The sequence below is a fragment of the Dendronephthya gigantea genome, unplaced genomic scaffold (genome assembly GCF_004324835.1).
Source record: "Dendronephthya gigantea isolate DGI-Jeju-01 unplaced genomic scaffold, DenGig_1.0 000874F, whole genome shotgun sequence".
Taxonomy (NCBI): Eukaryota; Metazoa; Cnidaria; class Anthozoa; order Malacalcyonacea; family Nephtheidae; genus Dendronephthya; species Dendronephthya gigantea.
In genome coordinates, this window is record NW_021163884.1 from 2,169 (window position 1) to 13,640 (window position 11,472).

Below are 11,472 nucleotides of genomic sequence, written 5' to 3' on the forward strand. Positions count from 1 at the left end.
ATGAAAATTAGATTGCAATGGTAACCATCATTTATCATGAATAATATGCTAAATATGATCAAGATCATCATATTGAAAATTATGGTTGCTATGGTAACCATCATTTATCTAGATTTGCTACAAGTCGACTCTTTAAACCGACACGCGAGTTTGAGCGACCGAGCGTAGCGAGGTCGCGAAAGCGAGGGAAGGAACGCGCGGAAGAGTCGACTTGTCAAACTTGCTTCGCCCATATTTGGCGACCCAAAATCAGGTCGCTGAATTAATTATTATAATTACCGTTCGACTATTCCGCGTGAATAAACATGTCAATCAAGGTGTCGATGTTGGTGTCGATTTCACCACAATTTCACTCGATTAGAAAATACTTTGATATGGCTTCCATTATCGAAGCGATTGACAAAGCAAAGACGTCTGTTGGTTACTCCGAACTGAAAGAGTATCAGCAGAACACTGTTCAGGCATATCTTTCAAACAGAGATGTCTTCGTTTCGGCGCCCACAGGAGCTGGGAAAAGCCTTGCATTTGAGCTAGCACCATACGCTTTCGAGCATTTATTAGGAAACAAGAAATCAATGGTTCTCGTGGTCGTTCCCTTGGTCTCGCTGATGAAAGATCAAGTGAACAACTTAGTTAGTCGTGGAATTCCTGCCTCGTATGTTGGGGACGACTGTTCGGAAGATCAACTGACAGATATTTTGAATTTCAAGGCCAGAATTGTGTTTGGGAGTCCCGAAGCTCTTCTGAACAGTTACCGTCACATATTTCGCCAGTTGAAAAGCAACTTAAAAGCCGTGTTTGTCGATGAAAGCCATTGCATCGCGAAGTGGTAAGTTTTTATGTTACATTTGATTGTAATATGTGTATTTACATGTAACTAAAGTGAAGTAATGACATGAAAACCGAACCAGAAGAGCGTCATGTTTGTCCCTCTCGCTTGCTGCTTTCATCAGTTTATTTATATTAATAAATCATATAGGTACTGCATAAAGTAGTTTTTCCTATATGCGCTTCTTCTACTATATATTATGAAACAATTAAACGGAGGGATTTAAGCAAAAATGAAAGCTAATACCTGTAAAAATTTCCAATTTTAGGGGAAAAGACAGTGTCACTGAAGAAGCTTTTAGAAGAGACTATGGAAGATTATCAGAACTTCGTTCATTGGTGCATAGAGATATTCCTGTTATAGCACTCACAGCGACAGCAACTGAAGCAACACAAAAGACCATTATTAAAGATTTGTGTATGAAGAACTGTGTAGAGATTATTGGTGACCCAAATAAGCCCAACATTCGATATTCTGTAAAGGATGTGGATCACGAAAACTTGTATGATACTTTTAGGTCAATTATTGATGAATTAGAAGAAATGCATGTGAATGCTACAAAGGTCATTGTGTTTTGTCGAAGAAAGGAACATGCAAAAGAACTGTTTGAACTATTTACGCAGTGTCTTGGACCGAAGGCCTATTATAGACCTACTGGAAAGGAGCCTGTGGATGACAGGTCTCGACTATTTGCAATGTACCACAAGAAAACACACAGTCTTGTAAAAAAGACAATAGAGACTGAGTTTTGTAAGGAGAATGGTACTGTTCGAGTGGTATTTTGCACTATTGCATTCGGAATGGGTGTGAATGTAAGAGGAGGAAATGTGGTTATTCATCTGGGACCATCAAGTGGGCTTGATGATTATCTTCAGGAATCAGGCAGAGTTGCGCGCAACCAAGCAAGCTCTCATGCAATACTTTTGAAGTACAAAGGCTGTACCCGTAGCAGCAACATCACCAAGCAAATGAAAGAAACGTCAGGAATAACACAGATTGTAGAAGGGTTTTACTTCTGAAAGCATTTACCAGTAATCCAGTACCAAACTCTGTCCTTCATTCCTGCTGTGATATATGTGCAGGAAAGTGCAAGTGTTTATGTGAATGTGCTAATCAAGAACAATGCTCATGTTCTAAGACTTGCATTCCAACTGATCACCAGTCTAAGTTTGAAAATCTCCTAAGATCTACAGCTACCAGTTCTAATGGTGAGAACAAGGGGATGAAGCTCAGACCGGAAAGGGCAAAACAGTTGAGAGACAATCTTTTGGAATATCGCCTTCAACTTGCAGGTGACATGAAACATGAACAGCTGCTGATTGGCTTAGATTTGATTACTGGTTTCACAAGAAATCTAATAGATTCAATTGTTGAAAGTTCAAGGGAACTTTCCAGTGTTGAAATGCTTTTGAAGAGATTCAGTTTCTATGAACAGAAACATGCTGAATATGTTTGGCAATCCCTGTGTGACTTAAGTGACAGCAATAGTAGTGGTGATGATGATGACATGCAAGAAACAGACAGGGAGTGTCAGGATAGGGACACTGGCATTGAAATGAGTGACATTGGATTTCTTTCCCTAAGATGCAGACACCCATGCTTACAAGACAGCTCTGAAGACAGTGAATAAAGTATTGTACTTTTTTAATTGTTTTAATATAATTCCTATATGTATATATATAGGAAAATCATATATATATATATAATATATATATATATATATTATATAATATATATATATATATATATATAATATAATATATATATATATATATAATATGTATATATATATATACAGCATATATATATGAAGCATGTATACAATTACATTAATTTAACTTTAACCCCATATGTAAAATCTCCAGGCACAGAAGGGGTTGCCATACAACTAAAATATGATGCACTGTCGGAATATCAAATACCATTTTGGTTCTCTTTGCATGCTTATAGTTTGGCTTTTTAGGACAACCTTTTTTGAATAACAATTAATATTAGCTACACACAACAACTTCACGTGTAAAAAAAGTCACATTTTATAATAATGTTTCTTGCTGAATTTCCTCAATGATTGACCAATCCATGTTTTAAGTTTTTCACAGACAGAGTCCAGTAGGTTGTTAGGCATGTTCTCAAATGCTGAATGTGCTCGTCCTGGTATGTTACCGAACACATTAGCTGGGAGCAAATAGTCCACTAGTGTAAGTACATCCTCCTCTGTGGACATCATAGTGTGCTTTCCTGATTGTTTTTCACATGAGTTGTACTGTCAAAGTTATGCAAAATTTCATCAGAAGGCATTGTGCTACGGCCAACACGTTTTGTTGTCTTTTCTGTAATTTCCCCACGGAAGCTTTGACAATCTGTCTTGAATGATTTGTTATCATGCTCAATTTCCAAATCCATTGGGTGTTGGTATCTACTTTGCCACTGTGGTTGACAAAGCGGTTCCAGATTAGAGAGTGGGCAAGCCTGGGACTTAATAGGCAGTTAACTTGGCTTGAAGCTGCAGCATGGCAAATGCATACTTCGGGCATCCAGATACTTTGAAGTACAGAAAAAAATACTTGTAGATCCGGATTAGGCGAGGCCCATCAGCAAGTTTGATGGCATCGTTTTGGTTAAGACGGAGAAGCAGCATCACTAAAAGTTGATGTGTATAGTTTTTAACCTTGTCTTCTTTGCCTTGGGCCTTTTCTTTTGGCAATTGCTCTTGAAGTTGCCTAATGTCATGTTTCTGTTCTTCATGTTTCTTCAGAGCACTTGGACGTTTATATGCTTTGCCACAGACACTGCACTTTAAATCATTACTCAACCGAGCATTAGCTGGTAATCTGGGACACTGTAAAGGACATGCTCAAACAAAATCAGAGATCACTTTTACAGCAAACTCCTTCTTGCTCTCCTTATCAACTGAAGACCCCCATATATGTTTAGTACACTCATCATCTATTGTTGCCATCCCAAAATGTACAAGTGCCCCATTTATTAGATATGCATCAGTAACTTTGTCAAGAAACTCCGCTAGCAGCATAATACCTGTTATGTGGATCATTTGACACATTTCTTGCATCAATAGCATTCCGCATGGCATAGAGTGTGCCTGCATCTCTTGCTGAACTAGTGCTATATAATTGGTTCCATATCACCTATACCAAAAAGGGGAAAATAATATACATACCTAATGAGTGAGTAATGAGTTAAATTCAACTGAACAATGGAAGAAATTTTGTACATGTAGATAAACTGTCTGAAAAAAGTTATTACTTGCATCCACTCCATTTGGGTGTGAAAGTCCTCTGTCTTGGGAATAAGCCCCTCTAATCTTGCTGAAGGAGTCCTTGCATCTTGCATGGCTGACTGAGCTTCCTGTGCCTTTCAAAAGTTAAATAGTCCCCACCACTCAACAACCTTTACAGTGAACTTTCTGGCAAGTCTTCATTATGTCCTGGAACATACTTGTGCAAGTGTGTAACAGTGTGTCAATCATGTCCTCTTCATATTGCTCATTCTTATGTAAACCCCAAGGTTAACCTGGAAATTAGGTAAAGTCGAATTATCATCTAGTTCCTTAACCCATTAGGCGCCGGCACTTTTCACATGACAAGTAAAATCATCTGGTGTTAGACAGAGTTAATTCTAAAAGTAGGGTGCATCAAAACACAATGCCACATGGGTTATGGATATTAATATTATCAATTAATGACAAAATATCAGTGAATTCAATTATTTCACTGTCTTACCTTCTCAGTTTTCATCCTGGTTTTGTCCATGTTCTCATGAGTAATATAGGGAGGAAGGTAGTCCTTTAGCCATGACAATGCAGGGATGTAATGGGCCCATTTAAGACCTACAAGCACAGTCATCTCTTCTTTCAAGGTTTTTTGTTCGTCAGGACTAGGAATGAATGTTGAGAGTGATATGGTGTTAACATCAGCACTTGGAATATTGGAAGGAAGGTGATTTGAGGATATTCTATTCTTGAATGCCACTAATTGAAATAGGTGATGGTCTTTGTTCCTGTTCTTAAGTGTCATTTGTCTTGTACCACAGTTTATGTCTACGTTATCTCCAGTAAAAGAGTATCCAGGATGCATTGTTTCCCTGTGAGTTTTAAGCTTTAACTTGCACTCGTCAGTAAGCTTGGTGTTGTCTGCATCTTCTGCATTCTTCAACAATTCCATCATATCGCGTTCTCTCTTTTCTCCGCATTCCATTTCTTTTTTCCATTCTAATAACTTCTTATCAAAACCCTCTCCAAGTTTTTCCATCAATGTAGATGTAGCAGTATAACTAAGACATATGTTCAGTGATGATAACCTGGAAAAAATTAATATGAAAATAATACAAGTTAGCTTACAGAGTTTTCATATTTACCTCATAGTTTATCTTCCTAATTAAGTAGCATGAGTATTCTATTTTGATTGAATATATACAGATGCCAAACCATGAATCTTAAATTTTTATTACTTAATTATTACAAACCTCTAAATCCAACTTTCTTTAGACCGCCTTTCTTTAGCACAACTGATTTTATACGCCTTGTGGCATCAAGGTCTGAATTGAACACAGATATCAGCTGACATCCAGCATCTAACATTGGAGGCAAGATAGCTTCATCCTTTTTGTGTAAGTTTCTTGCTTGAGATGGGTTACTTACAGATGCAGTGAGGAATATGTAAAACACTGGGCACCTATCTTTCAGTTCATTGTTCACCGCATCCCATTTAAGGGAGATTAGTTTGTCCTTTTCTTTTTGTCTCAACAAAGATGGTTGGGACAAGGTGCACAGTCCAGTTAATTCTTGGGTTATTTGCTTTGTAGTTTTTTCCAAAATGTACTCATTGCATTCCTTATTTTTGAACACAACAGCGGCAAAGCTCTTCAGAGGGCTCAATGCAAGCTGTCTTGCAATGGCTGCCTTAACTTCACACAAAGCTACTCTTCGAGTGGGACTGCTTGGGTATTCGATTATGATCTATAATTAAAACATACAAAGGACATGATTACAAAGGACATCTAATGCTACAAGAAAAACGCTTCTTTCCGGAAAACGCGAGTTAATTTTAAAATAGCAATGATCGTCTTGCAATAATTTTACCTGAGTAAAATTGCTTTGTTCCTCACTCAAGTCATTCTCAGTAACTTGTGAGCAAGCCTCTCTCGTTCTTGGTATGGGTATAATAGTGCCACTTTCCGTCACAAATAACGCACGTTTACTACGAGATCGATCAACCTCGTCGTCCGAATTAGTTGGCTCTAATCGTGAAAGTCTCTTAACTGATACTTTTTTCCGCGTTTCTCCAATCGCTTCGGCAGATGACTCAAATTTTGAGCGGACGCTAATAATGTTTTTTACTATAGTTTCATTCTTGTCAGCGCAATTTCTGCACAAAAAGTTTGTGAGCAAATCGGCAACCGCGAATTCTTGCCCGAGCAACAATTCTAAATTAAGACACGCTTTAGTCTTTTTAGTTCCAGCAGCAACCAGCCTTCTTCGGTAATCACTGGACTCTATATCTTTCGCGCAAACCAAACAAATTCTTTCTTTCGATCCAGGTGATACGCAAACTCGTTCAACTGTTTTCGTTGGAGTATTTTCCGTCATTTGCAATTGTAATGAAACTGACAAAGCCAAGCCACACACATTGATTGAACACATTGTCATAGTAAACAAATGCGGCAACCCCGCCCCCTTACATGTAATATTACCGTTTTGGCGCGAAGACGCAAATAGAAACCTTGCAAGTTTGACAAGTCGACTCTTCCGCGCGTTCCTTGCCTCGCTTTCGCGACCTCGCTACGCTCGGTCGCTCAAACTCGCGTGTGGGTTTAAAGAGTCGACTTGTAGCAAGTCTATCATTTATCATGAATAATATGCTAAATAAGATCAAGATCATCATAATGAAAATTATGGTTGCCATGGTAACCATCATTTATCATGAATAATATGCTAAATATGATCAAGATCATCATAAAGAAAATAATGGTTGCTTGGTAACTATCATTTATCATGAATCATATGCTAAATATGATCAAGATCATTATAAAGAAAATAATGGTTGCCATGGTAACTATCATTTAGTCGAACATTCTAGTCGAAAAATGTTTTATTCATTTCATTTGTTTGATCTCTTGGTGTAAGGTTGGAAAACGTTTCAACATTGGCTAAACTTATCAGTTTCCGTTTAGTTACAAAGTTTGACATACGTTTAATTTCAGACCACCATTTCTTCGGGTTTTTTCCTTTCAACTTATGCATTTAGTTGATAATATTCGTTCTACATTTTTGCTCCCTAGCTGTTAACTAAATTCGCCGATTTAATTCCATAATATGCTAAATATGATGAAGATCATCACCATGGTAACCATCATTTATCATGAATAATATGCTAAATATGATCAAGATCATCGTAATGAAAATTATGGTTGCTATGGTAACCATCATTTATCATCAATAATATGCTAAATAAGATCAAGATCATCATAATGAAAATTATGGTTGCCATGGTAACCATCATTTATCATGAATAATATGCTAAATATGATCAAGATCATCATAATGATCATCATGGTTGAAATTGCAACCATAATTTATTAGGATTATTATGTTAATTTTGATCATTATCATCGAAATGATGATAATGGTTGCCATGGCAACCATCATTTATCATGAATAATATGCTAAATATGATCAAGATCATTATAATGAAAATTATGGTTGCCATGGTAACCATCATTTATCCTGAAAAATATGCTAAATATGATCGAGATCATCATGATGAAAACTATAGTTTCCATGGTAACCATCATTTATCATGAATAATATGCTAAATATGATCAAGATCATGATAAAGATCATCATGGTTGAAAATGGAACCATAATTTATTATGATTAGTAGGTTAATTTTGATCATTATCATCAAAATGATGATAATGGTTACCATGGCAACCATAATTTATCATGAATAATAAGCTAAATATGATCAAGATCATCATAATGAAAATTATGGTTGCAATAATAACCAGCAATATCATGAATAATATGCTAATTATGATCAAGATCATCATAAAGAAAATAATGGTTGCCATGGTAACTATCATTTATCGAACATTCTAGTCGAAAAATGTTTTATTCATTTCATTTGTTTGATCTCTTGGTGTAAGGTTGGAAAACGTTTCAACGTTGGCTAAACTTATCAGTTTCCGTTTGCTTACAAGGTTTGAGATACGTTTATATTCAGACGACCATTTCTTCGGGTTTTTTCCTTTCAACTTATGCATATTTAGTTGATAATATTTCGTTCTACATTATTTTTGCTCCCTAGCTGTTAACTAAATTCGCCGATTTAATTCCATAATATGCTAAATATGATGAGGATCATCACCATGGTAACCATCATTTATCATGAATAATATGCTAAATATGATCAAGATCATCGTAATGAAAATTATGGTTGCTATGGTAACCATCATTTATCATGAATAATATGCTAAATAAGATCAAGATCATCATAATGAAAATTATGGTTGCCATGGTAACCATCATTTATCATGAATAATATGCTAAATATGATCAAGATCATCATAATGATCATCATGGTTGAAATTGCAACCATAATTTATTAGGATTATTATGTTAATTTTGATCATTATCATCGAAATGATGATAATGGTTGCCATGGCAACCATCGTTTATCATGAATAATATGCTAAATATGATCAAGATCATTATAATGAAAATTATGGTTGCCATGGTAACCATCATTTATCATGAATAATATGCTATATATGATCAAGATCGTCATAATTAAAATTATTGTTGCCATATTAACCATCATTTATCATGAATAATATGCTAAATATGATCAAGATCTTAATAATGAAAATTATAGTTGCCATGGTAACCATCATTTATCATAAATAATATGCTAAATATGATCAATATCATGATAAAGATCATCATGGTTGAAATTGCAACCATAATTTATTATGATAAGTATTTTAATTTTGATCATTATCATCAAAATGAAGATAATGGTTGCCATGGAAACCATAATTTATTATGAATAATATGCTAAATATGATCAAAAACATCATAATGAAAACTATGGTGGCAATGGTAACCAGCAATATCATGAATAATATGCTAATGATCATCATAAAGAAAATTATGGTTGCCATGGTAACTATCATTTGTCATAAATCATATGCTAAATATGATCAAGATCATCATAATGAAAATCATAGTTGCCATATCAACCATCATTTATCATAAATAATATGCTAAATATGATCAAGATCATCATAATGAAAATTATGTTAAGTTTGATCATTATCATCAAAACGATGATAAAGGTTGGCATGGTAACCTTCATTTATCATGAATAATATGCTAAATATGATCAAGATCATTATAATGATCATCATCGTTGAAATTGCAACACTAATTTATTATGATTAGTATGTTAATTTGATCATTATCATCAAAAGATGATAATGGTTGCTATAGCAACAATCATTTATCGTGAATAATATGCTAAATATGATCAAGATCATCCTAATGAAAATAATGGTTTCCATGGTAACCATAATTTACATGAATAATATGCTAAATATGATCAAGATGATCATAATGATCATCATAATTGAAATTTGCAACCAGTATCATAATAATATGCTAAATATGATCAAGATCATCAAAATGATGATAATAGTTGCCATGGGAACCATCATTTATCATGAATAATATGCTAAATATGATCAAGATCATCCTAATGAAAATTATGGTTGCCATTGTAACGATCATTTATCATGAATATTATGCTAAATATGATCGAGATCATCATAATGAAAATTATGGTTGCCATGGTAACCATCATTCATCATGAATAATATGCTAAATATGATCAAGATCATCATAATGAAAATTATGGTTGCTATGGTAACCAGCATTTATCATGAATAATATACTAAATATGATCAAGATCATCATAATCAAAATTATGATTGCCATGGTAACCATCATTTATCATGAATAATACGCTAAATATGATCAAGATCGTCATAATGAAAATTATGGTTGCCACGGTAACTATCATTTATCATGAATAATATGCTAAATATGATCAAGATCATCATAATGATCATCATGGTTGAAATTGCAACCATAATTTATTAGGATTATTATGTTAATTTTGATCATTATCATCGAAATGATGATAATGGTTGCCATGGCAACCATCATTTATCATGAATAATATGCTAAATATGATCAAGATCATTATAATGAAAATTATGGTTGCCATGGTAACCATCATTTATCCTGAAAAATATGCTAAATATGATCGAGATCATCATGATGAAAACTATAGTTTCCATGGTAACCATCATTTATCATGAATAATATGCTAAATATGATCAAGATCATGATAAAGATCATCATGGTTGAAAATGGAACCATAATTTATTATTAGTAGGTTAATTTTGATCATTATCATCAAAAATGATGATAATGGTTACCATGGCAACCATAATTTATCATGAATAATAAGCTAAATATGATCAAGATCATCATAATGAAAATTATGGTTGCAATAATAACCAGCAATTATCATGAATAATATGCTAATTATGATCAAGATCATCATAAAGAAAATAATGGTTGCCATGGTAACTATCATTTATCGAACATTCTAGTCGAAAAATGTTTTATTCATTTCATTTGTTTGATCTCTTGTGTAAGGTTGGAAACGTTTCAACGTTGGCTAAACTTATCAGTTTCCGTTTGCTTACAAGGTTTGAGATACGTTTATATTCAGACGACCATTTCTTCGGGTTTTTCCTTTCAACTTATGCATATTTAGTTGATAATATTTCGTTCTACATTATTTTGCTCCCTAGCTGTTAACTAAATTCGCCGATTTAATTCCATAATATGCTAAATATGATGAAGATCATCACCATGGTAACCATCATTTATCATGAATAATATGCTAAATATGATCAAGATCATCGTAATGAAAATTATGGTTGCTATATTAACCATCATTTATCATGAACAATATGCTAAATAAGATCAAGATCATCATAATGAAATTATGGTGGTTCCATGGTAACCATCATTTATCATGAATAATATGCTAATATGATCAATCATCATAATGATCATCATGGTTGCAATTGCAACCATAATTTATTATGAGTATTATGTTAATTTTGATCATTATCATCGAAATGATGATAATGGTTGCCATGGCAACCATCGTTTATCATGAATAATATGCTAAATATGATCAAGATCATTATAATGAAAATTATGGTTGCCATGGTAACCATCATTTATCATGAATAATATGCTATATGATCAAGATCGTCATAATTAAAATTATTGTTGCCATATTAACCATCATTTATCATGAATAATATGCTAAATATGATCAAGATCTTAATAATGAAAATATAGTTGCCATGGTAACCATCATTTATCATAATAATATGCTAAATATGATCAATATCATGATAAAGATCATCATGGTTGAAATTGCAACCATAATTTATTATGATAAGTATTTTAATTTTGATCATTATCATCAAAATGAAGATAATGGTTGCCATGGAAACCATAATTTATTATGAATAATATG

At 33.8% G+C, this 11,472-nt stretch overlaps 1 protein-coding gene across 1 annotated transcript; it reads left to right on the forward strand.

The window, feature by feature from the left end:
* Positions 1-374: 374 nt before the first annotated feature.
* LOC114544619 (probable ATP-dependent DNA helicase RecS) lies at positions 375-2,459 on the forward strand. Its single transcript, XM_028563202.1, has 3 exons — positions 375-829; positions 1,098-1,827; positions 1,968-2,459. Exons 1-3 carry the CDS (start codon positions 375-377, stop codon positions 2,457-2,459), a joined length of 1,677 nt encoding a protein of 558 aa, XP_028419003.1.
* The last annotated feature ends 9,013 nt before the right edge of the window (positions 2,460-11,472 follow it).